General features: G+C 63.2%; 1 protein-coding gene across 9 annotated transcripts; it reads right to left on the bottom strand.

Annotated features, from left to right (window-relative positions):
- Positions 1–20: 20 nt before the first annotated feature.
- Positions 21–25,528, bottom strand: SCUBE3 (signal peptide, CUB domain and EGF like domain containing 3). Of its 9 annotated transcripts, none has more exons than XM_064498255.1 (23): positions 25,203–25,528; positions 19,431–19,553; positions 19,185–19,310; positions 18,171–18,305; positions 16,738–16,863; positions 15,590–15,706; positions 12,962–13,009; positions 9,890–10,006; positions 8,828–8,950; positions 7,960–8,076; positions 7,649–7,771; positions 7,210–7,305; positions 7,022–7,117; positions 6,832–6,945; positions 6,598–6,762; positions 6,269–6,472; positions 6,018–6,179; positions 5,615–5,782; positions 5,375–5,536; positions 4,958–5,155; positions 4,296–4,448; positions 3,985–4,064; positions 21–3,655 (listed from the first exon to the last, which is right to left on the bottom strand). In XM_064498255.1, exons 1-23 carry the CDS (start codon positions 25,285–25,287, stop codon positions 3,506–3,508), a joined length of 2,988 nt encoding a protein of 995 aa, XP_064354325.1. In that variant the 5' UTR covers positions 25,288–25,528; the 3' UTR covers positions 21–3,505. The 9 variants fall into 9 exon arrangements, with proteins under 9 accessions (XP_064354325.1, XP_064354324.1, XP_064354323.1 ...); XM_064498254.1 differs by having other exon boundaries at positions 7,210–7,326; XM_064498253.1 differs by having other exon boundaries at positions 5,375–5,531; positions 6,018–6,175; positions 7,210–7,344.
- Between the last annotated feature and the right edge of the window lie 102 nt (positions 25,529–25,630).

Here is a 25,630-nt window from a genome sequence, read left to right on the forward strand (position 1 = left end):
TCTGAAAGATCAACACAACACCAAGAAATTCCATTTAATAATTAAAAAAAGACAATACAAAATGCAAACATTTCTTTTTACAAAGTTCAGATACATTTTTTTTTAATCAAGTGCAAATAACTTTATGAACTACATCTTTCTCATTACTTGAACCGTTTTGCTGAAGATGGTAAGTTGTGGCCCACTGCAAAAGGCAGATATAAATATTCCAACATGAAAAAAACCCCAACCCTTAGTTACGTTTACTACGCTGAAACATTCAATACATCAGAGAGGTGGCTGATGCAGTTTTCAGCCTTTCAAACCTTTTCCGAGTCATCTAGCGGGGCAGGGGTGGGAGTGAAGAAAGGGATTTAATGGCCGTGTGGTGGTTCTTTCCAACGGCCCCAGGAATCTTTTCATTCTGTTTTTTGAGACTGGTGGTGAAAGGAGGGGAAGGTTATGTTACAAGATACCGTTGTTTACACCAGAAGGCTGCACAGGACGGTCACCCTGGCAGCCCTGGAGTGATGTTTCACTGCCTCCTGGCCATGGGCGAACAGAGATCGTGGCCACCTTGGTAGCTGAAGGGAGACAACTGCTCACCGGAGGTTTTTAAGTAGCAATTCCCTCTGTCTGACTGTAACAACTCCTGCATCCTCCAGTTGTCAAAAGGATGCTGTGTGGGTGCCGAAGGATGATTTTTTGGGGGGGGACAGAGCTCATAGGAGAGCCCTGGAATGACACAACCAAAGGACAACAAGGAATACCCTAAAGACCACAAAGTACAGCAGGGTTGGTCATTCCTGCTTGCTTTCTTCTAAATATGAAAGACCCTTTCAACGGTCACTGCTCTGCTGCAACTGCCCCGGAGCAATAAAAAAAACTCCAAATCCCTGCAACAGCTTTTGTGCATCAAAGCAGCTGCTTTCAGACACCAACCAAGTGACAAACATCTCAGCCCACAGATGTCAAACTTCCAAACAGGCTTGGAGCCGGGCGGCAGGAGGGGTAAAGCCACAGCTGCTACGAATCAGTGCAGACTTTTCCAACGAATGCATCTTGGGGACAAACCTCAGCTCCATTCTGCCAGCGCTAAGCCAACCCGCAGCTCCTAATAAAGCCCAGAAGAAGCTCTCGGGGCGGTTCAGCAGCACAGACAGATCATGGAGAGAAAACGCGGGTGAGCAGCTGCCTCCCCATTTCAGCAAGGACTGACCTGGGGCTCGCGGCCCCAAAAGCCTGGGCCAGCGGGGGAATGGATAGCGCAATAAATAATCATTCATTAAGGGTCTGCGCTGCGTCTCCCGAGGAGCAGTGCTCGTCCCAGATGTGGGCTAGGGACAGCCCGAGACGAGCAGGGACGGGGACAGAAGGAAGGGAGGGGGACCGCAAACAGGAAAGCTGTACACAAGTCGACCACATTTACTCCTGGCAGCTCCAGGTCTTTGAGGGGATCAAGATGGGGATGAAGCTGCAGCGCCGCGAGGGAAGATGACGGCCAAGAGCTGATGGGAGGATTGGAAAGGGAGGCGAAGTTTGGGGAGCACAGGGAGGAGGAGGAGGAGCGGGACGACGGGCAGCAGCAGCGGGTTTGGGCCCTGTCCCCAGGTGCCCTGTCTGGCTGTGGCTGTCGGCCACGGGACAATGCTGGGGGACAAATCCGTCTGCAAGGCTCAGCTGGGAGCAGCTCCCGCCTCCTTTCCGCGCCTGCCTTTGCTGGTCCTCGTTCCCAATCCACGCGCTGGGATTTCTGCCGCGGCACCGCACTCGGTGCACAGTCTCGCTTGGGTTTCAGCTTCTCGGGGACGGGACACGGCCTGTCTTCGAACGCATTAATAAAAACAAACGGTTTGCATGAAGCGGCAGGCAGGCAACGCGGCTGAGTTCGGCAGCGGGGTCTTCCCCGACCCGAGCTGTGCCTTGCAGCTGGGACAGGAGGCCAGGGAGCGCGACAGGGATCAAACCACCCGCTCGCGCCCGCTCAGTGGCCACAGGGCCGCCGAGGAGGATCGGCACAAAACCACGCAGCCGAGAGCAGCGCCAGCGGCACCGCGACCGAGACCGCTCAGCTTTGTGGCTTGGCCTTTCCCCACCAGCCTGCGACAACAGAGAAGGATCAGCCCGGTGGGACCTCACACAGCCGGAGCACGCGGGCTCCTCCATGGATGGACCAAGATGCCGTCAAACCACGGCAAGAACTCAAGCCATTGCAGGGAGCAGCCAACCCTTCCTTCTCGGAGGTGGGGAGACGCCAGCTCCTCTGCCTCTTCGACCTAAGGGATGCTTCGCCAGGAACAAATACCGGAAGAAAAGATTCCAAGGTCTGAAAACACCATCATGCTGGTCACCGTCAATCCAGGACTGGGTTTGGTTTGTTGTTTTTTTTTTGTTACAAACACACATTCTCATTTCTCAGGCAGGTATAAATATTGTAGTTCCTAGTAGAAAAAACTTCCCTCTAAATAATATAAAGAAGACTCAAATGATTGCACTTAATACATATGAAAAAGGTAGAAAGGAGAATATCCTAGTGCACAAACATTTACTCCTGCTCTTCACAAAGCTTGCTTTCCTGTCAACGAGTTACTCTTTGGCAGAGCTTGTAACAAAGTCTGGTTTCTTGGCACAAGTGTTTGTGGGGGGACAAAAATGAACCCGGCTGAAAGTCTTTCTCGTTCATTCCATTTTTTCTCCCGCGTAGCCAGACATTGTTCTCCGAGAACGCAGCTTGGCCACGCTTTCCTCAAAACACAGAGCGCCAACCAGGCTCTCCGGAGGGACGGCCGCCCGGCCGCCGCAGCCACCACTGCAACCGCCGCTCGGTTGCTAGTTGCTGTCGTGCGTTCTGTCCTCTATCTCTTTTTTTCAATATTCTTTGTCGTTTTTTTCCTTTTTTCATGAAGTATGTATTTTACTCGCCCGATCTCTGCAAAGCTGTGTTGATGTTTGAGGCCCACGTGCTATGATAAATATGGTGTTACCTTCTGCTGTCAAGCCTTCCCTCGCACGCCTCCGAGAAACAGCTCGGTCTGGCCGCCGCCGCCGCCAGCCCCGTTTGCAGGAAGAAAAACGAGCCCTCGCTGCGTCCCATGGGTGCGGCTGTGGACGGCATCTAGGAGCAGAGACAGATGTGGTGCGGACGCGTGAAGGAAGTGAAAGATAATACAAAGGCCACCGAAAGGCCAGGCTGGCACTCAGGGCAAGCGGCTGCACTTCAGTCTTCTAAAATGAAGAAGCTGCTTCGAAAGAGGACGGGTTTCCCCGGAGTGACGGTCGTCCCTGCGCTGGAAGCTCAGGCCGGGGGAGGCCAGCGTGTCTCCAGCCCTGGGGGGGACACAGCCTTGCCGAGGCAGGTCCGGAGAGTGCGGAGGAGAAACAGTGTCGAGGCATCTGCGTAGCGAGACCTGGCGATCCTGTTGGTTTCCAAAGCCGAGTAGGAGGAAGGAGAAAAAATGAAATAAGAAGGAAAGAAGAAAGTTTCCTTGGCTGTAAGGTGGCCCAAGAGGCGGTGGGGTGCAGAGGGCTATTTGTAAGGCCTGAGGAAGCTGGAGACTTTAGAGCGGAGGAGTTTGATGAAAGAGCGCGGCAGCATCTCCTTGTGTTTCTCCGTGTACTTGAAGTAGTTTTGGGGGTGGGCCAGCACGTCGAAGAAAGCTTTGATGAGCTTCTTGTCCTACAGGGAACCAAAGCAAGAGGGTCACCTACCCGCCGAGCGGCAGCGCGCCCCACGGATGCTCGGATGGGCTGAACCGACCGACGCGGTCACTGCAGCGCCGAGCGTTTTCCCCCAAGGCCCAAAGCCAGGTGCCCTGACCTCGCCCTGCTCCCACTCCAGCCAGCAGAGCAGGTGGTCCCAGAGGATTTTAACCATGCAAGATCCCTGGTGCAAGTCCAGAGTGAAGCAGGCAGTGGGACGGTGGTGTGGGAAGAGTGTGGGGCGTGCAAAGACCCAAGTGCCGCTCCTTGGTCAGGGGAGCCCAGGCCACCTGAGGACACTCTCACCTTGAGTATTTCCTGGTGGTTCTCGGAGGCGTATAGCCTGCCGTCCCGGACGATGTCCTCCACCAGCTGTTCGTAGTCCTCTGCAACGATGAGAAACCGAGTCGGGGCATGAGCTGCCGGCCCCGGGGCCACCTTCCCGGACACTGAGCCTGGCGTCTCATGGGTGGCCCTACATCCCCCCATACCCTGGAGACCTGAACTGGGATAACCTGGGTACCACGGCAGGCGAGGAGGCAATGCCGCGCTTGGATTACCTTCTCCTGAGCCCCACCAGATGCTCCAACGTGGACACCCCGCAGCGCCACACTCACCATCGTAGGTGACGTAGGGGATCTGGAAGCCCCGGGCACTGTTGGCCTCGCTGGTTTTGAAGTTGATCCACAGTTTCCGCGAGCGGGCCGTGAAGGCGATGGGCCTCTCGTATGTCTGGCACGTCTCGTAGGTGGTGATGGAGGAGGGGGAGGCTGCAAGGGCAACCGTGAGGGGCCCATGACGCCAGGAGTCGGCAATGGTGGAGACTCCCAGCGGCGTCCACCTCTTGCTGTGTTTAAACGTTTAGAGCAAGGGGCACAAGAGGAAAAGCAGGAACCTGGAGAGCCTGGTGTTCAGAGAGGCTGACTCCTCTATCCCTCTTATTAGACACCGGGGACTTTGTGATTCCTCTGTTGCTTCGTTGCTCTGAACTGGACTTTTTAGCCCAAACTAGGAGTCCTGAAACCCCGAGAGCACAGCAGCACGAGTGCGACCCAGCTCACACATCCCTCCGGGTCTGTTGGGTACCACGGAGGGAGGGTGATGCTGACAAGGGCAGCAATGCTGGTCCCCTCCCTGCCAGCCCATTTCATACAAATATGCACAGAGCACCCAGGGACACAGGTTCTTCCCTTCGCATAGAGCAGCTCTGCTCTACAAAACCGTGGCTTTTTCCTCCCTGGCTTCTCCCGTGAGCACCCCGAAGCGCTCGGTTACCTACAGTTTTTCCTCATGACCAAGACGTCCCCGCACTCGTCCTCGGACGGCAGGAAGATCTCCGGGACCACGATGAGGATCTTGCGCTTGGGTGGCGGGTTGATGTTCCAGGTGCATTCGACGTTGGCGGGATAATTCCCCGGGTAGTTGGGCGACTCGATGTAGCCCGTGTATTCACCCAGCTCCCCTCCACACTGGCGGTCTGCAAAGCAGAAGAGGTCACAACTGGTCCAACTAGGGACCGGTGGCACTGGGCAGGCAGGGGTTTACTGGGCAGTGCGGGAGGCTTGGAGCTGCCTGATGCTGCAAGCATCCAAGCAGAGAAGCGACCTGAAATGCTATTTTAAGGGGCTTTCGAATATTTTTGGAGGCGGGTGCCCAGGGGCTCCGGGACGCTCGGGCCCCGTCCCAGCCCGCGTACTTTTGCACTGGGCGACAGACGTGGAGCCGTCGAAGTCGGTGGTGGTGTTGCCGGGGCAGGCGACGCAGTAGTTCTGGCGGAAGTCGGGCTGGTAGGTGCCCAGGGCGCAGCGGATGCAGCGGTGGACGCTGGTGTTGTAGTAGTGCCCGGGGGAGCACTGCACTGCGGGGAGCGGATGGCGCCGTCAGCCCCCGGGAGAGGGGCCGGGGTCCCCCGCCGCCGCCGCCGCCGCCGCCCTACCTTTGGTGTCGCAGTCCTGGAAGGAGAGGGCTCCCTCGTGCTTGGTGCTGAGCCCCCCGCCGCAGGGGAAGCACAGCGCCCGCCCCGCCTCGGGCTGGTAGGAGCCGCGGGGACACGGCTGGCAGGGCTGGAAGCCGTCGGCAGAGTGCTGGCCGGGGGGACACTGACCTGCGGGCGGTGAGCGCGGAGGAGCCTCGCTCAGAGGCCGGCCGAGCCCTCCCCTTCCCGCGGCCTCGTCTCAGCGCTTGGGCCCCAAGAAACCCAGGCCCGGCCATCGCGCGGCTGATGGGAGCCCCCAAGGGTGGCTTTCCCCTCGACGTGACCCAAGCCCTTCCGGACGGCGCGGACCGTTGCAGGGCCGCGGCATCCCTCCCTCCTCCCCGGCCCGTCCTCGCCCCGGTACCCGTGCAGCCCGTGATGTTGGTGGCTCCCACGGGGCCGAAGGCGTCGCTCCGGGGACACAGGTCGCACGAGAGCTGGCCTTCCTTCTCCTGGTAGGTGCCGGGCGGGCAGGGCACGCACTGCTCCGTCTGGCCGTGGTAATACGTTCCCTGCGAGCAGCTAACTGAGAGAGGCGCAGACGTCGGCGGCGGGCGGGCGGGCGGACAGACGGACGCCGGGGCCCCCCTCGCGCGTCCCACCGCGGGCCCTTACCACACTTGGCGGCCAGGCGCTGCTGGCCCGGCCCGCAGCTCTCCTGCCGCTCGGGCGCCGCGCCCAGCTTCCTCGCCACCTCGTACTCCATGCCGGCGAAGCGCAGCAGGAAGCGCTCCTGGTTTATCGACTTCTTCAGGGCCTTGAGGGCCGCCTTGAGCTTCTTCTCCACCTTCTGCCGCAGGCAGTTGAGGTTGCAGCTGGCTGCCGGCGCGGGAGGGAAAGGGGGCCCGCGCCGTTAACGCGGGGGCCCGGCACCGCCGCCGCCTCTCCCCGCGCGTCCCGTCCCCGCCAGGGCCTGGCCGCCCCGGCGCGGCGCCCGTGCCCACCCGTGATCTCCTCCGGCGCCACCTCCGCCTCGAACTCCAGCGTGATGCGCGTCACCTCCTTGCCGGCGGAGTTGCGGGCCCGGCGGCCCTTGCCCTTCTTGGAGGAGTCGCACTTGAGGTTGACGAAGGCGACCTGGCAGTCGGAGCAGGGGGCGGCCGCGGCGCCTGGAGGCGGCAAGATGGCGCTGAGCACCGGGCCACGGCCCCGCGGCGCCCGGCCCCGCCGGCCCTCACCTGCCGCCGCCGCCTTGCCGGCCTCCTCGGGCTTCCCCTTGGCGCGTGGGTGCAGGTGGCACTTGGCGTCCTTGATCTTGAAGGAGGCCTTCTGCTTGACGGGGGCGGCGGTGTCTGCGGGACGGGGCGGGCGCTGAGCGCGGCGAGCCCGGCGCCGGCCAAGGCCGCCCGCCCGGCGCAGCCCACTTACCGGCGCAGTGCTGGCTGCCGTTGCCGGCTCTCGGCTGGCCGCCGGCGGGGCGGGGGACCGGCGTCCCACAGCTCACCGTGTAGCTGCTCTCCGACTCTGCGGGGGCGAAGCGGGGCCCGGGCTCAGCACCGCCGCCGCCGCCGGGCTCCACGCGCGCGGGGCCGCGGGGGGCACGCCGGGGCCCCTACCTGGCAGGAAGCGGGCCGTGGAGGCGCAGGTGAGGGCGCAGCTCTCCTTCTTGCCCGCCTTGTTGCAGGTGAGGGTGGCCCGCGGCGGCACCGAACCTGGCGGGCGGTGGGCCAGCTCTGGGGGACGAGCACCGGCTGGCAGCGGCGAGCGGGGACGTCCCCCGGGGCCGGTGCCGCCCGGAGACGCCCCGGCGGGAGCCCGCGCATCCCCGGGGCAGAGAGCGGGGCAGCGCGTTGCACATCCCATCTGGATCCGTGCAAGACGGACGGGGGATGCTCGGAGAAAAAGCCAGCTCGCGGTGGCCCTGGAGGGTCTAGGATGCCCCAAAGCCCCTTGCTCCACCAGCGGGGCTGGAACCCGCGGGATCTGCTGGAAAACGCCCCGGCCATGCCCGAGCATCCCCGGCCCGCGGCGGCAGCCCGCCCGGCCCCGAAATACCTGTGCAATCCTTCTTGTTCCAGTGCAGCTTGCAGCCGGCGGGGCAGGTGCACTGGTAGCTGCCGGGGGTGTTGACGCAGCCGAACCTGCAGCCGCCGCGGTTGATGCTGCACTCGTCGACGTCTGCGGGCAGCCAGGCGATGGGAGAGCGGCGCCGGGGGCCCCCGCGTCCCCAGGGCCAGCAGCCCCCCCGGCCCGCGCGTTTCGGGAACAGGCGCGTGCAAAGGCGAGGGGGGCGGTGGGGCCGCCCATGCTGCCCCCTCCTCGCTGCCCGCGGGTAGAAGGGCGGATGCTGCCCGTTGCAGCCCTACCTCCGCAGTGCGTGAGCCCGTAGAGCGTGTAGCCCTTGTTGCAGAGGCACTGGAAGCTGCCGGGGGTGTTGATGCAGAGGTGGTCGCAGGTCCGGTCGAAGGAGCACTCGTCGATGTCTGCCGCGGGGGGGGAGGCGCCGGGGTGAGGGCTGGGGGCGGCCCCGGACCCTCCTGCCCCTGCTCCGGTGGGGATGAAGTCGGGAAGGGGACAGCCCAGGGCCCTGGCTCGCTATCCGAGCGGGCCACCGACGCCTCCTCCCTCCCCTGCCCTCCCGGGAAAGGATGGAGAGCGCCGAGAGGATGAAACCCTTGGGAAAGCCACAAAATCCCCGCTGACCCGCGGGGGAAGCACCCCGTTCCCGCAGCCTGGTGACGGGAAACTTCCCGGGAAGGGGGGAGACAAGGCAGGACATGTCCTGCTGCCCTTCCCATCACCGATCCCAGGAAAACTGGGATAAGGAAATGGCTATCGCTTCGTGTGGTGAAGCAGAGCCCTCCGGGAAAGGCCACCACGTGCTGCCTGCTGCACCGGGGGAGGCCGATTCCACCTGGCAATCCCGGCATGCGGATAACCGATGGCTTAACTCCGCCGCGAGAAGCTCCCAGCCATCCCCCCGCGCCCGGGAGCGGGGCCGGGACGGCAGCCCAGCGATGCAGATCAAAGCGATAAGCCCCGGAGCGGGACCCAAAGCCAGCACTAATCCCCAAAAGGCTACGCTACGCCAAGGAGCCTTTTTTCCCGAGAAAAGCAAAGAGCGGTGACTAAGCGGCCTAGCATGCCTCCGCCTGGGAAGGCGACAGCCGGGGAGGTCCGAAAAGCAGGCGGCCGGGAGGAGGGAGCCGGCGGCGGGCCCCGCCGCCCCGTTACCTTGGCAGCTCCTCTCGTTGATGAGCAGTTTATAGCCCTTCTTGCAGCTGCACTCGAAGCTGCCCACGGTGTTCCTGCAGATGTGGTCGCAGCCGCCGTTGCTGAGCCGGCACTCGTCGATGTCTGCGGGGACCCAACGGGGGACCCCCGTCAGGAGCCGTGCCGCCCGCGGGGACGCGGGGACGCGGGGCGCGAGCCGGGGGCTGCTCCTCCGGGAGGGTGCCCGGGGGGTCCTCCGAGGAGGGCCGAGGTGACCGGGAACGCTAGGAAGAAAGGAGCAAGCCGGGAGGGGGGAACCACCTCCCACCGCCTTCCGCAGCAGCAGCTGCAGGGAATAAATACTTTTCCAGCCTCACCTCTTTGCTCGCCGTTTTTTTCTTGCTATAAACACAGCTAAACCAACGATGCCCCAACAACTGCAAAGAGCCCTGAGAACCTGGAAAGAGGCTGGCTGAGGGGGGTTTATTATTACTTTTTCCTGCTAATTGGAAAATTTACTGCTAGGAAGTGACCTGGGCAATGGAAAGAGCCCGGGAAGAGGAAGGGGCAGCCGTTTTTCCGAGCTGCCCCTGTCCCCACGCCGGGGCCGCAGCTGGGGCTCTCTGGGGCCGGGGCTTTCGTTTTATCATCGCGAGGGCACTAGCTGTAAAGCAGCTCGCAATCGTAATAAAACCCCAGGCAGGGGGGATATGGCTGGGGGTTATTGCGCTTTCCTGGAAACGGCAGAATCGGAGGGGCGGCGCGCTCTGAAATAAATAATACGGGGGCGGCGGGGTCTGGAAGCAGTCGGGCGGGTAGACAGCTTTCGGCGGGCCGGGGCTTCCCTTTCCACCAGGGTCAAGTTCCCCGCGCTGCCGAAAGACGAAACGCAGGCGCCGTCCGGCCCCGGGGGTCCGGCCTCCCGCCCGGCGGCATCCAGGCTGGTGGGCGCCAGGACGTGCCCGAGATGCCTCCAGGACGTTCCCGAGATGCCTCCAGGACGTGCCCGAGATGCCTCCAGGACGTGCCCGAGATGCCTCCAGGACGGCCGGGGGCCGCAGCCCTCGCTCGCCGCCCGCTCACCTTTGCAGGTCTTGCGGTCGGGCTGGAGCATGAAGCCCATGGGGCAGCTGCAGTGGACGCCCGTGGCCGCGTCGTGGCACTTGCTGTCGCAGCCGCCGTTGTTCACGGCGCAGGTCTCTGCGGAGAGGGGACAAAGCGGCGGAGGTGAGCTTTGGCTTGCAACGCACGAGCAGCGCAGGCGAGCGTTGCCTTCGCTAATCCATTCTCCCCTGCGGAGAAGCTTTGGCAGGTTAAACTCATGCGCGGTGGCGGCGGCAGCGACCTGGCCTGATGCACCGGGGAGGCGGGACCGCGTCTGAGCACAGCCAAACATTAAAGCTTTGCAACCCCGCATCTCGCCTGCTCGGACGATGCGGGAAGCGCCCGTCACCTCCCCGACGTCCTGCCGTTTCAGGCAGCGCGCCGGCAGGGAAAAGCACCCGGGTCCCCGTGCCGACGCCGGCATGACCCTCCCGCTCACAGACAACCCGCTCTTCCTCACCCGCGAGCACCTGGGGACACTTTCAAAGCCGTTTGCCCCAAAATACCCAGCTGTCACTGTCTGGGGGGGGGGTCTGAGACCCCATGGGGGCACCTAGCAGTCTCTTGCCCTTTGCATCACCCGCCGGTGGGACTCGCTGCCGCTGCGCGCAGCCAGCCAGCCCCGCTTCACCGTCTAATTTGGGAGCCGCTTTGTAAAATTGGGACACACACACAGAGGCAGCATCAGTGGAAAAAAAAAATCCAATTAAGCAAAAAATGCTAATTATTTCAGCATTATCGAACTCAGCTGTTGCTGGTCGGACCAGAAGGGACGCTCGTCTGAACGGAGCGTTTGCAGCTTGACAGCTTCCCCCCCAAGATCCGTCTGCAACGTCGGGCCCAACCACGCGAACAATGGCTCGACGGGCATTAAGTAAGTTGTTCACAAAGGGTAATAAAGCATCGCTTTCAGGAGGCCGCTCGCTTGGCTCAGCGAGCCGCTTGGGCTGCAAGGAACCCAGCGTGGAAACGCCCTGAAGGAATTCCTTGGAAAGAGCCAGTCCCAGGTTCCCGCGCTCTTTGCCGGAGCCGCGTGGGGCACAAACGACCGCAGCGTCCAACCGTTCGCTGCAGGGCGACGGAGCCGGGACCGCTCCGTGCTCGTCTCGCTGCTGCTATTTTTACGACGTCCCATAATGGGAGAACAAAGGGGCCCGTTTTCTGCAATTAAGAGCCAGCACAATTACAACCCGTAACGGCGAGGGGCAGGAACGCGGCCGGGCCGGGTCCCCGCGCTGCAGCCGGGCCGAGGAGCGCGGGCGCCGCCGTGCCGAGCCAGGGCCGGGAAACTTTGTGGCGGCCTAAGTAACGATTTAATTCCAGCCTTTGTTCTGGCAGCTCAGGCAGAACGAGCCAGTCGAGGATTAATTTAACAGGGTCGCCACCAAGGCGAAACGAGGCGCTCGGAGCAAACGCTGCTTCCTTCGCTACCCAGAATCGCGGCGGTTTCCCGCGCTCGCAGCGTGCCCCAGCGCCGGGCCGCCCTTCTCCCCTCCCAGCCCCGCACGCTCTTTGCACCTTTGGGGATTTTGGCCGAGGTTTAAAGCAAGCCCGCGTCCCGGTGCCGTGCAGGATACACGGGGGGGCTCGCGCTCACGCGGCCGAGCCACCGGAGCAACCCCCTTTGCAAAGCACGACCGTTTGCAAAGCAGCGCCCGACTCCCACGGCTTGCAAAAGCCTTTTGCAAGCGGGCGGTGGCCCCCCACCGCGGTACCCGGCCCCCCAGGGTGGCCCCGGGGCTCCTCGGGAGCCGGCCCGTGGGAGAGCAGCGCTGCTCGCGGCAGCCCGGGGCCGCTCGGAGCCTGGCGCGGGCGCGCGTGACTCACCGAACCACACAGCGCTCGGCGAGGCCGCCTCCGTCGCCCGGGGGGGGCCAAGACAAAGCCGCTTTTGCCGGGCCCCCCCCCGGTGCACACTCATTCCCACCCTCCTCCCTCGCGGTCCCGGTCCCGACGGCGGCGCAGCAGCCCCGGCCACGCGAGCGGCAGCGGGAATCGCCCCGTCCCCGCAGCGCCCTGCCCGCACGCGGAGCAACCGCCTGCCAATTGCCGCCTGCCGCTTGCAAAGCCCCCGGCAAACTGCAAATCCCTGTGGACACCCGAAACGCCGTGACCGGCCCCAGGTGCTCGCAGTGCTCCCGGAGCTGCCGGGACCAGGCCTGGCTTTGCCACGGCGCTGAGCGGTCGCCGCTCCCCCCCGGACACGCTGCGGGTTTGAGTGCACCCGATGCATCCGAAAAACACCCTCCCAAGCGTGGGCAGGTCGCTGCACCTCCAAACCGCTGCAGCTCCCGCGGGGCCGGAGCGGAGGCGTTACCTACCGTGGGGCAGGGCGCTGCGGAGGGGCAGCTTCGCGCCCGCCGCCTGGGCGAGCGCGGGAATCGGCTGCAGCAGCACCGAGCGGGGCTGCGGGAAAGCCCTGGGCGCTGCCGCCAGCTCGCGAGGAGCTCGGGTGGCTCCCGGGGACGCGGGGACGCGGCTGGTGTCGAGCAAGCTGATGCTCGAGGGATGCCGGGGCGCCTGCTTGCAAGGCGGCTCCTGCACCCCGGCTGCACAGGGCCCCCAAAATGGGGGGACAGCCCCATCCTGGGAAAAAATCCCGCTTGTGCCAGTCGGGATGCAGTCGGATCTTCAGATGAGCAGGAGGGAAAGCTACCCCTGGCCGTCACCTCGGGGGGGACCCACGGCGGCTCTGCCCTCCCTGCCTGCAAACGCTCCCGCCTGGGCGAGGACCGCGGTCCTCCGGCAAGAGCCGGTCACGAGCATCCCCCGGCGCGGGCCGGCAGCCCGTAGCTCCTGCCAGGCTGCTTCTCCGCCTCCCTTGAAGCAGGGGGGGACAAAATCCCGCAGGCGCTGCCCCGCTGCGTTACCTGTCCCCGGGGCCGGAGCAGCGCCGTGCACGCCGTGCCATGCGAGCGCGGCCTCTCCGCCCGGCGCGTGCAAAGCGAGGCATGCGGTTAGTCGGCCCGCTCGGCCCCCCACGCTCAGCTCGGGACCAGCGACCGCCTGCGGGTTAGGACCCCTCCAAAGAGATAGAACAGAAATATTTACCATTAGAAAACGTCTCAAGGATAACGTGTTGCTGGAAGTGTCTCTCCCCTGTTTGACATTATAAAAAACGTGATTTAGAAAGGGCGTCCGGCGAGGGCTGCGCTCGGGGCCGCGGACGGCGGGTTTGCTCCTCGGCTGCCCCGTCCGAGCTGCGTCCCGGGGTGAGAAAGTGCCCGGCGAGGAGCATCCCGCTCCGTGCGGATGGAGCCGGGCACGTGCATCCCGCGGGAAAGCTCGGGGCCGCGGGGCTGGCAGCCCGGCACGGCTCCCCGCACCACCCCGCCGCCTCCGGCACTGCTCCCAGTGCAGGGGCCTCGCGGATCGCGCCAATCCGGAGGGCTTTTTTCTTTTTTTTTCCTTTAAAAAAGGCTGCTTTTAGAGCATCAGTATAAATACATCAGGTCATTGGCCTCCCCTCGCTGCTCCCCCTCCTCCGCGCTCCCGCGGACGTGTCGGGAGCCATCGGGGCTGGCCCCGCTCCGCTCCGAGGCCTGGTATTCATTATCCGCCGTCTTAAAAGCAGCAATAAAAAGCGGAAAAATGAAAAAAGCCCCGCCGCGGCCTAATGAAACGGCCGCTCGGAGGGGCTGCGGGCGCTTCCCGCTGCGCGGCGCGGGCCGAGGGGAGCGGGCCGGGGGCCGGCCCCGGCAGCCCATCAAACGGGCCGCGTGCGGCTGCAGAGCCGCCGGGCCGGGCGGCGGGAGGTCGCGTCCCCCCGGCTGGAAACTTTATCCCCCCCCTCGAAAGGATGAAACGTTTCGGGGGAAACGGAGATGGGGGGTGAGGGCGGCACAGCGAGGCCTGGCTGTAAAACTGAGGAGGGGGGAAGAAAAAAAGGAAAAAGAAGGAAAAAAAGAAAAAGAAGAGAAAAAAGAGAAAGAAGAAAAAAAGAAAAAGAAGAAAAAAAGAAAAAAAAAGGCGGTTGTAACTATCTGAGCAGGTACCTCAGCCGCCCGCTCGGCTGCAAACCTGCCGGCGGCATCCCGCGGGGCGGCAAGCGGGGTTGCCCGGCCGCCGGCACAATCCCACACTGTTCCCGGGATGTGAGGGGCGGCCGCGGCGCCCACGGGGGGGTTTGGGGGGGGGTCGCGCTCCGCAATACAAAAATTGCATCCTCCCTTTGCAACGCCCCAGCACCGCCACGCTCCGCAAGCCAGAGCCCCTGCACGCATCCCCCCGCCAGCCAGCGGCTTCGGAAAGCTTGCGGGTCCCTCTCCCGCCGCCCCGCGCCCCCGGGCCGGATCCTGCAGCCCTCGGGGGAGTAACCGAGGTGCTCTCAGTGTGAGCCCCCCCTTTCCCGGCTCCCCCGGCCCACGCACTAATTGCACGGAGCGGGACGAGCGAGGCGGCCGCCGGTGCAGCACAGCCACCTCGGCTCGCTGCAAGCGCCAGGCCGGAGGGGAGGAGAGGCCGCGAGCATCTGCGAGCAGCGAGCAGGGAATGGGATTAATTAGGGAGCGCGCAAGGAGGCCGGGCTGCGGCGGTGACGTTAAGGGAGCGAAAAGCGGAGCTGGGGAGCAGGAAAGCTTTCCTGGGGGGCAGCGCCTGGGAGCAGGGCCCGGACCGGAGCCCCCAGCTTGGGGCAGCTGAAACTCGGCTTAATGCATCCCTCGGAGCCAGCTCCGGCTCCAGGGAGAGCCCTGGAGGGGCTTTTCCAGCCCCTTTTCCACCGGAGGATGAAGCCGTCTTTGGAAAGTGCAGAGCGTTTTCTGTTCATGCACAGCAGGGGCACGAGGAGCCAAAACCCCTCGGTTGCTTTCAGTTGCTTTCAATTCCTTTTTCCTTTTTATTTTGCAATAAGAACTAAAACATCTAGAGCAATTTGCAGACTTAATCACTCCCCAAACGTAACATTTTTTTAAATCGAATCAGCTGTTAAAAGGCACAAGCATATGAAACCAGTAAAACTTCTATCTCTGTTTGATGTTTTACAATTTGAAAACACACGCAGGAGAGGGACAATTTTGGGGTGGCTGGGTTGATGGGCTGGATTTTTTTGCAAGACAATTGTTTTGAGCCGAGACCCCGCGGTGCCAAGCTGCAGTTTGCAACGGGTCGCTCTGCCCACATCGGCCCCCACCGGCACACGGCCCCAGATGCTGCCGGATAGCAAGTATAAGGGAAGGTAACGCTGCAACGGTGCCGGTTTCTGCCGCCCGGGGTGTTGCCGAAGCTCCTCGCGCTGCGCGGAGGCGGACGCGAGCGTGCAGCAGCGAGCGCGGGCAAGCGGGTGCCGCGTAGCTGCAAGCATGCACGCACTCACACATGCCACGTGGGCACCGCCGCCCTCCGTGCCTACGCACTGGGACCAAAAACCTGCCTTTTCTTCCCCAAAAGCCCCGGAGCATCGCCACGGGCACCTCTGCCTGATATCCCCAAGCCTCCTGGGTGCAAGCAACGTCCGTCCCGCTGCCCCACCCTCTCCTGCTCTTAGCACCCGACCTCGCGGATGGAAACGCCACGTCCCGGAGGCCTGGAGAAGACCTTCCTTCGGCCAAGAGCAACCATAAAGCGGATTCCCCGACTGCCCGCGCAGCGCAGCTCGGCCCGGGCGCCGCGGCACGCTGCACGGGGCCACCGCGAACCGCCGCCTGCCGCGGGGCCGCCCGGCACGGGGCTCGCTCCTACCTATGCAGGTGACGCCGTCCGAGTGCAGCAGGAACTTCACGTGGCAGCCGCACTTGGGGCCCTGCTCCGTGTCGTCGCAGGTGTGCTGGCAGCCGCCGTTCCCGTAGTTGCAGGTCACTGCGGGAGCAAAGCAGCGGCTGTCACCGGGGGGGCCGCGAGCCCCGGCACCCGCCCGCCCGTGGTGGGTCCCTTCCCACCGGCTCCGCGAGGCCGGAGCCTCCTCTCCTCGCTCCTCTCCCCCAGGGGCGACGACTGCCCCGGCTCCGCTTGGATGTGCCCCAAGCAGCAGCATGGAGCCAGCTTGGAAAACCTCGGCCGTATCCCATGGAAGATCCCTCCTCCTTCCCGGATGCTTTCTAAAGCCCTGCGACTTTCCCTGCGGGATCTTGGCAGGAGAAAACTAGCGTGTGGCTTCTCGCGTCCTCCCTTCGCATCTCCGCTAAGTGCCACCAGCGGAGCCCGGGCTCGGCGGCCCCGTTCCCGCCACCGGCCGTCTTCGCCGCCCCCCAAACTGCGTTGCAGGGGCGGGGGGGACTCGCGGGAGCTCTGAAATGACTCAGGTGCTCCGGGAGAGCCCTGCCAGCGGCCTCCGGAGACAAGGTGTACTTTTCGTTTAGCTCGGAGGGAAAATAGGCTTGTGGGATTAAAACTCCGTTTCATCAGCAATTTTACGGGCTTGCTGCAGACAGCAAATAAGAAACAAAATAAAAGCAATCAAATAAATATATAGCTGCGCGTTTAATAATCGCGGCAGTGCCAGCAAGTCGCTGGCAGGAGATCAGACGGGCCGAGAGCACCGTCTCCCCCGGGGGGGACGACTCCGGCGCTCCTCCCGTGCCAAGCGCGCTCTCCCTGCTCGGGATTCGGGAAAGCGGAGCGGCGTCGAGGCCGTGGCGTGCAGCGAGCTGCGCTCGGGAAAAGCCCTCGAGGGCCCGGCCGAGGCTGCTGGGGCTGGGGGGGGGGGATGCACAGCAGACGCAGCACCTCGGGGACCCCCCCCCCCCCGTGAACTGCCGTTTTGGGGGCTCGGACGCAGCGGGGCGCATCGGTGGGATTTCACACGGCGGGGTCGGGGGGGGGGGTCTAAATCCCGGTGCCCCAAGGGCCCCCAGGGAGGTGCCCCCCCCCCCCCCCGGGCCGGGCCTTACGTTTGCAGTCGCGCTGGTTCTTGGTGAGCTCGAAGCCCGGGCGGCACTCGCAGGCGATGCCCCCCTTGGGGGTCTCCCGGCAGATGTGGGCGCAGCCGTGGTTCTTGTTCATGCAGTTCATCCCCTCTGGAGGGAGGGAAGGCGGCAAATGGAGGCTGCGGGAGCCCCCGGGCGCCGGTCCGCGCTGAGGACCGGGGCAGGATTTACCCCCCCGGCAGGGGAGCAGAGGGAGGGACGATTTGGGGAGCTGCTGCGCTTCTGCTTCCTGCTACGGGCGCTGCGAATCCCCCCCGGGCGCCTCGCTGAGCCCCTGCCGCGTCCCCCCATGCCACAACCCGCTGCGGTCCCCGCGGCCACCCCTCTCCGGGACCCGGGACCCGGCCGCGGCACCGCTCGGCTGCAAAACCCCGGTGTTCGGTGTCGGCGGGCTCCGGCGAGGCTTAAAGCCCCGGCGGGCGCCCGGGGCACCGGCTGCCTCCGGCACCTGCAGGGCAGAGGCGCCTGGCGCGGCGCCAGGGCCCGGCCGGCAGCTCTAATTGCGGCGGCCGCCCCGGCCCTCGGTAATTAGACCCTGCTGCCGCCAGCCCGCGCCGGGCGGCACGCGGGCTGCGAACGAGGGCTTGTCTCGCTCGTCCCGTCTTTTTCTCCTTGCTGCAGTTTATCGCCTGGCAGCGCCTCCGAGGCCGCGGCATCCCGAGCACCGACGCTGCCGGCCCCCGCGGGTCGGGATGCGGAGTCAGCCGGGGAAACGGGGAGCCCGCGGCCGGCCTGGACCCGCTGCAGCGCTGCGCCGGGAAAGCTCATGGCCTTCCCAGGGCCCCGCGGCCGGGACCTGCTGCCGGCGCCGGGGCAGAGCCCGGGGTGCCGGGTGGGCGAGCAGCATGGAGCCACTTTTGCACGCTCTGGTAGCCCTGACAGCAAGGATCAGCTCTCTAACACCGCGCGCTGCTGCCACGGAAGGGGCTTTTGCACCAAACCGCCTTTAATTTCCCACTTTTTCCAGGCTTGCAATCCAGGGACGGGCCACAAGCCCTCGCTCCCAAGTGGCTGCTCCCAGGCACGAGCCCCCGGCACGCGGGAGATGCCGGCTGGGGCTGCCCAGCACCGTTGAGCCCTTCGGCAGCCGAGACTCGCGTGGGAACTTGGGGATAGACGCGGCTGGGGAAGGGCAAAAGCAAAAACAACCTGTGGTTTTGCCAAGCGGCAAAGATAAAAAGCAGCGGAAACGCGGAAACTCTCATTTCGCCGTATTTCTAACCGGCAGGGAGACGGCGGGACCGAGGCGGCGCGGGACCCGGCTCGGGCGCACGAGTCCCGTGGGGCGGCACGAGGCTCCCCGGGTCCCTCTGCGCTAACAGGCCCCTCCGCACGCGCCGCCGCCGGCCGCCGTCTCGGGTGCCCGCAGGGCTTGGGGGGGGACGCGGAGCACCGACCTTCGGGGCGCTGGATGCAGGTGTGCTGGTTGTCGCTGAGGAAGAAGCCCTCGCGGCAGAAGCACTCGTAGCTGCCCATCATGTTGACGCAGGTCTGCTGGCAGCCGCCGTTGCCCTCGGCGCACTCGTCCAGGTCTGCGGTGGCAGCAGGCAGGGCTCAGCGCCGCGCAAAGGACCGGTCTGGCCCGCCGCGGCCAGCTCCGTCCCCGCGGGATGCTCAGCCCCCCCGGAGCCGGGATGCTGGGGATGCCGGTCGCAGCTGGACCAGGCGCCGGAGCGGCACGGGGAGCGAGGGGACCGGCGCCGAGGGAAACTCGCCGGCAGCAACCCGGCCGCAGCGGGATGGAGAGGGTTTGTGGGTCCCTCCGAGGCTCAGCCTGGCCGAGCCGCATCCCGCATCCCCGGATCCCTCACCTATAACAAGGGCTTTAACGTCTCGCAACCTCTCACCGCAGCCCTAATACCTATTTTATTAAGCACACGGAGGCGGTCGGAAGCCCAAAGACCTCGGTGATGGCACGAGGGCTCCAATTCCCGCCCCAGTTTGGGAGGTGGCCCGGGAGGGACCACGCGGGTCCCCAAAGCCCATGAGGACGGGGCGGCGGGAGGATCCAGCAAACCCGCCGGGGCTTCGCCTCCGCTCCCCGGCGGTGCTGCAAAGCGGGTCCCGCGCGTCGGCTCGGCCTCAGCTGCCGTAGCCAGCCGGCAGGAGCCGAGCAAACCCTGCCCACGGCCACCGGGGCTGCTCCAGCCCCTTCCTCCTCCTCCTCCTCCTCCTCCTCGCCCCGCCGCCCGCACACCTCTGTAAACACATGACGTCTGCCGCTCCGCCAGCCCGGCTTCCCTTTCTTCTCGGCGGCTCATCCTCCCGCGGGAGCGCAGGCAGGGCCGCCCGCCCGGCTCGCCGGCCAGCTGTGTAAACCCCCCCGGCCCGGAGGGCTGCAGCCGCCCCGCTGACGGCTGCTAACGCCAAGCGCCCGCGCCCCCCCCGCGCCCCCCCCCGCCGCCGCTCACCCAGGCAGTTGTGGCCGTCGTGGGCCAGGCGGAAGCCGTCGTAGCAGGTACAGCGGTAGTTGCCGGGGATGTTGACGCACTCGTGCACGCAGCCGGCGTTGTCCTCCCGCTCGCACTCGTCCACGTCTGCGGGCAGAGCGCGCGAGTGGGTCCCCCCCGCCCTGGCCGAGGCCCGACAACTCATCACACGTGTGGGCGCGGGTGCCCGGCCGGGTTGGGGGGGGGGGGGGGGGGGGGGGACCCTACCTTTGCAGTGCTTGCCGTCGCCGGCGTAGCCCGACTTGCAGATGCACTTGTAGGACCGGGGGGTGTTCTGGCAGATGGCGTCGATGTGGCAGCTGTCGGTGCCCTCGACGCACTCGTCGACGTCTGCGAGGGGAGAGCGGGGGCCGTGGGGAGGCCGCCGGCAGCCGCCCCGTGCCCAAAAACCACTGGAGATTGGGGGTCTGCGCGGCTGAGCTCGTCGGTGGCACCCAGCCCCGAAGCCACGGGCGATGGGCACGCCGCAGCACCCGAAGACGCCGCGGGAGGGGGGCCAGGGCGCGCAGCCCCCCCGTGAGCCCAGGGCAGGCGGCTCCCCGGCCGCATCCCCTTCCCGCGGGGCGCCGTGAGTCACCGGGCCCCGGGCGGGAGCGGAGCTTTCCGTCCGCGCCAGGGGGGTGGCACGTGCCTGCGCCTTGTCTAAATATTTACAGCCGGCGTTCATATTTGCTGTTTGACATTAGCCATGGCCCGCGGCCACCGCGGCCTCCCTCGGGCTATTAATCACCGGCTCGGCCTGACCCAGCGCGCCGGAGCGGGCTGGGGGGCCGGATCCAGCTTCCCGCGGGAAAGAGCCGCCGGCTGCTCGCGCCGACCGTCCGTGGGGAGGTTTCGGCCGCGGCGGGACGCCCCGCATCGCCTGCCCCCTCCGAATTCCTCCGCGCCCCGTCGCCCCGCTGAGACCGACGCGCTCATCACACCCGCCGCCGGGCATCCTCCCGCGGCGCGAGGTGGAGGCTGCGCTTCCAGCCTCCGCTTTGCACGGAGCGGGGGGAAAAACAGCATTTCCAGAAATAAGCCTCTCCCCCCGCCCGGGAGGCGTTGGGGGAGCCGGTTTCCTCCCAAGCCGAACTCCGCGTTGGGCTGCAAACGGCCCCTCGGCGGGCGGCAGCACGCCCGTCCCCGTGGGCTGGGCTGCACAGGGAAAACCGAGGCGCGGGAGCGGCACCGGGGATTTGCAGCGCCGCAGGCAGCGGCCCCAGCTACAACGCTCCTCCGCTCGCGGCACGGCTGCAATCCCACCCCAGCGACGCTTGCAGAGAGCTAATTCACCCGGTTTTGTACTCAGAGAGGGGGATGCAGCCCCTTCTCCTCCTCCTTTTTCCCATTTGCACCGAGATTGTTCCCACTTTTGCTCTTTTCTCAAAACTCCCCGGCGCGGCGCTTCCACTGGACGTGCTGCAGTTGGAATTTTCCCAGCGTTTTGCCAGAAATCTCACTTTTTTAGGGTTTTTTTTTTTTTTTGGTTCGGTTTGACGCTCTTTTTCCTTCTCTGTCCTCAAACGCGACACAATGAACAACGTCGCCGCACCACTGCAGACAATGCCGGGTCTCCGCCTCGCGCACATGGGCGGCTTTTCCATCTTCGCTTTTTCCATTCTGCAACTTCAAAACTCCGCTAACTTTGGAAAGGTTACGCGGCAGCGAAAGGACAAAAGAAAACATCATAAATTTGCCACTCTGTAATTTGGCCAAAGTGGGAGACATCCTGAAAGGTTACGGGAGCAGAAAGAGGGAAAAAAAAGAAAAAAAGCACGTGTGTGGGACGGGTGAATAAATACCCACCCAGACACCCTAGGAAGCATTCGTATACTGGCAAAAATCCTAATTTCAGTATGCTGAAACCGGGGATTGTAAGAAAACCCATCTTAAAAGATGACTTCAAAACTGAGCCCTTTAGAGAAAAAAAGTCCGGAAAACTAGAAATTTGAATTTTGGTCGGTGCAAGCAGCGTTTTCCCATACAAACGCACCTTTGCTCTCAGGACAGCCCCGTTTTTCCCCACGGGAGAGTTTTCTCCGGTCCAAACACGCGGCCGGCCGGAGGGAGGGCCGGGCTGCAGGTGTCTGCAGCGGCCGCGGAGGCAGGAGGCATTTGCCGGGCGAGCCGGCGCGATGCAACTGTCCCAAAAAATCCCCGCTGATGTCCCTGTCCCTGTTTGCTCTTGGAAAACCCTCCGCTCGGTAGGACGCGACCCCGCCGGCGCCTCCGGCTTCGGGCTCGGGGGGTGCGAGGGGACGTGCCCAGGGCCGCGCGGGTGGGCGGTGGCGGAGCAGCTCCCGGCGCAAGAGGGTCTCCCAGGACGCACAAAGCGGGGAATAAAGCAACCGCCTATATAGTTTTAGAGCCCGGATTGAGGCTTTTTCCTCATTTATTTATTTATTTAAATGATGCTTCTATCCCTAGGCTGCTAGGCCAAATAGGAGGGAGATGAGGTAAGGCGGCCAAAAAAAAGCCTGAAAACCCCTAAACAAACGAAAGCGCCGTCATTTTTCCCTTCTTCTGCAAGCGCGTCGGCTTTTTTCTTTCAAATTAATTTTATTCTTTATTTTTATATAGGCACATATACTAGCAGCCTTTCTGTCTGGGGCCGTGCGCGCAGCTGTTGGCAGACGCGCCGACTTTCCACTCGGCCTTAACGCCAAATTAAAGCTTTATAACTTCAGTAGCGCTTTTTACCAGGGTATTAATAAGCACCTCTGCCACCGCGGTGCGGTTTATCGACAGCCGCTTCGCCCGAGCGCCCTGTCCCCACCGAGGGCCTCGCTGCGGCATTGCAAGCCCGGTCCCCTTTGGGGCCTGCCCCCGGTTTTGGGTTTTTTTCCCCAGATTGCGGCACCCCAAGGTGCTTTGCAAGATTTTTGCACCCACCGAAGCGCCTCGGTTTAAACCCCCCGGACCGCAGCTTTTCCGCGGAGGGTTGGATGCTCCGAGCCAACAGCCGCACGCGTTTCCCGGGGGGATTTTCCCTGCTGCTGCTGCTGTTGTGTCTTATCAAAATGACCGAGGTTTTGGGTTAAAAATGTGTTTGTTTGTTCTCTGTTTAGGGAGCAACAATCGGAAGATCTCCGAGCTGGGAGGCGAGAGGGCCCTGCCGAAGCCCCGGCCGGGCTCCGCTCGGCCCCGGGAGACGGAGCCGACTTCATCTGCCATTGCCGCCTTCTCCTACCGCCTCTCCCCGGGGACTTATAATTTCCAAAGTGAAGGTTAAGGTTATTCCTGCTTTTCTTTTTCCTAAATGGATGACTCCGCCGCGACTGTCTGCAAAGGGAAAATTTATAGAAAAATAAAATAAAATAGAAAAAAATAAAAAGCCCTGCACCGCGCGGAGACGGCAACACATCTCCGCGCCGGAAGACTCGAGGTGTCTGAATATTTATACTCCCGTTGGCAGCTACAAAAAACGGCTTCTTGCCTCCTTCCCGCCCCCCTCCCCTTTTTAATCTAAGTACGGGCATGTCAGACGCCCTCAGTCAAAGATCGCCTTTGAACTGCTGCGCGCTGAGATGTTTACAGTTTTACCTTTCATATTTCGGAGGGGCGGAGGGGACCGGCGCAACAGTCGCGCACTGTGATCGCGGGAGCGGCAGGCGAGCGGCGGCCGGGGGGGCGGAGGTGGCGGGGCGCTGGCCGGGGAAGCGCCCGGCCGCGGTGCCGCCGCGCAGCCCCCCGAGCCCCCCGGCACCGCAGGTGCATCGCCCCGAGGCCCCGGCGCGGGAACCGCGGCCCGGCCTTTCCCGCGCATCCCCGCGGCGCCCGGGCAGGTGGCTTTGGGGACGAGGACAGCCGAAGGGGCGCCCCGGGGTCCGGCCAGCGCGAGCGAGACCGGCTGGGCAACGCGCCGCCGCCGGCAGCCCCCGTGGGGCTATTTGGATTTCTGCTCCCAATTCTCCTTTCCTTCGAGCTTCCCTAGCCCTAGACCAGCCCGATAAACTCGGCAGAGGTCCGGGTGCTCCAGCAGGCACGGGAGCTTCCCAGGTCCCTGCTTGGGGACAGCAAAGGGGACTCGGGGGGGTCCGTCACCCCCAGGTCCAGCACGGACACTGCCGGCGACGGTGCCCCATCGCTTTTTGCAAACGCCCTGGGTAAAACGTGCCCCAGGTGCTTTCAAAGAGCTCGACGCCGCCAGACGAGGGGAAAATCCTCGGAAAACCACGATTTTTATCCGCCGGCCGCAGCCGGGGGTCCATGGCTCCCCCATCCAGCCGTAGCCCCGCTCGGGCCATCCCTCCCCGCACCGATGCCGGCACCTTCCCGACAGCACCGCGGGCGCCAGCCTTCGACGTCGCCCCGTTCCAGCTGGGACGCCGGTGGCAGCGGCTGCCCTCGCCCGCGGCAGCGCCGGACCCGCCGCCCTGGGGTGCCCGTGCCGGGGGCCGGGGCGGCGCGGGGAGCCCGGTGCCGGCGGGGTGCGAAGGGGCCCGGCTCGGGAGGCAGCCCCCCTCCCTCCGCCCCCACTCCACCCCTTTCGTTCCCCGGAGGGATCTGTCAAGTCTCTGCACGATGGAATTTTACTTTGCTATTTTAATGCAATTCTGGCTCCGGCTTAAATGGAACTGGAAACCAAAAGGGCCTTAATAAATAAATATTATGATAAGAAATGAAAGCAATGCATACACTAAAGATAATTTGAGGGGGGATAAAAACCTAAGCATTCCTTTCTGAGGCTAAATCATAAAGCTTTACGTGGGGCTGGGCTCCCTCGTAGCAAACCTTTGCCCTGGAAAGTCTCCCCCGTGCTTGCCCAGACTGCCCTCCCGCAGAGCCGGCTATTGTTTTAAGGACACGTTAAAACAGATAAGACAATAGCCTTGAAATCCCCCCAGCTTGGTAGGTGACAGGGCTCCGAGCCACAGCGCGCGTGGCCGAAACAGGACTCTCCCTAATGCCTACGCGAGATCCTTAATTACGTCCCGCGCGCCTATATTTCATTCACACTCTATTTAATCTCGCTGTATGCATAAACACGCAGCTACGCCACCAGCAAGAGCCAAAGCCGGTTTTGATAAATCTTACATACAGCTAAACGCTATGGAAAAAAAAAAATCCCCAGCAGATTATGTAGATAGTGGTGAGCTAGAAAAAAGAAACCTTAGATAGAGCCAACGAGACCACGCACATAGGTTTGTGTGTGCTCGCGTGTGCGCGCGCACTCCTGTGCATGTGTCTAGAGCAAAAATGCAAGCTAAATATAGAGGTGCTATAGAAAAAGCTAAGATATAGATAGCCCATACATAAAGCTACATGGGTAGGTTTGTGAAGAAAAGCTCTGGCTAAAGACAGGAGCGCTGAAATTGGAAAACCTTAAGCTGATAAAGATGAGACCTCTCTCTCTTTTCTAGACATACGGAAACAGATAAGGCATTTTTTGCAGTTTCTCCCCGTTCAGCTCTCCGAAGTTTCTCTGCAGCACACACCTCTGCAGCAACATCCCAGCACACACATGTAAAACACAAACACGGATGCAACCACCCAACTCCCGTCTTCCCGCAGCACAGATATCGGCTCCGCCGCACGATCCCTCTAAACCACCCAGAAACTCGTCCCCCTCGCCCGCGTGGGAATGGGTGCTGTTGCCCCTTTTACAGGCAGTGAAACAGGGGAAAAAGAAAAGCCCCCCAAGTCCCCTCCAAACAGCAACATTTGCCCTTTCTGTGACGGGTGCAGACTTATTTGCATACCCTAATTTTCTGCCTCTTCACCCTTTTCCTTGAGATAAAGAGTCCGGACAAAAAAAAAAAGAGCGTTAAGAAATGCAACTCATTAGAGAGTTTAAAGAAAAGAAGAAAGCAAGAAAGAAAGATCAAAAGAAGCAGGGCGAATATCTGCAAGCAACATTTTAAATCTGCTCCCCTCTCTGTTGTTACCGCTGCTGATTTCTCCAGCCTGCACGTAAAATCCCAGCTCTGACGAGGAGCTCCGGCTGCCCGGGCACACCTCGAACACAGCCCTGGGAGCCGGGGAGATTTCTCTTACCTTGACCGGCTTTATTCGCCAGCGCGCTTCCAGAGCGGAGGAGAAGGAGCAGCACGGAAAATCCAGCGATCCGCAGAGCGCCCATCGCGATCGCAGCCTGCGGGGAGGAACGGGGGCAAGACGGGGGGTTTCTCGTGCTTTGGAAGAAACAAGGGGCTGCGCACGCAAGGGGGAAGCGAGCGAGGGCAGGGGCTCGCTTCGCGCCGGTGGGAGGCAGAGGGAGGGGAGGGAGCCCGAAATGATGGAAAAAGCTGCTCCGGGCTCAGTTTGGGGCTCCCGGTGCTGCTGAGGAGGCAGAGAGCGAGGGAAGGAGACCCAGGGCAGTTGGAGGAAAGTGGACTCTATCGCCCTCTCTCTGGCGGCTGCTCTGATCCCTTCTTCTTCTTCTTTTTTCTAAATAATCCCAGCCAATTCCAGTTCTGCAAGGG

Source organism: Dromaius novaehollandiae, chromosome 27 (assembly GCF_036370855.1).
Source record: "Dromaius novaehollandiae isolate bDroNov1 chromosome 27, bDroNov1.hap1, whole genome shotgun sequence".
Taxonomy (NCBI): domain Eukaryota; kingdom Metazoa; phylum Chordata; class Aves; order Casuariiformes; family Dromaiidae; genus Dromaius; species Dromaius novaehollandiae.

Coding starts and splice junctions, on each gene's coding strand:
- SCUBE3 (XM_064498251.1), bottom strand. CDS start 25,287: ATGGGCGCTCTGCGGATCGCTGGATTTTCCGTGCTGCTCCTTCTCCTC. Junction 19,311..19,430: donor CGACGGCAAGCACTGCAAAG/GTAGGGTCCCCC, acceptor CTCTGCCCGCAG/ACGTGGACGAGTGCGAGCGG. Junction 3,656..3,984: donor ACCACCAGGAAATACTCAAG/GTGAGAGTGTCC, acceptor GGTTCCCTGTAG/GACAAGAAGCTCATCAAAGC.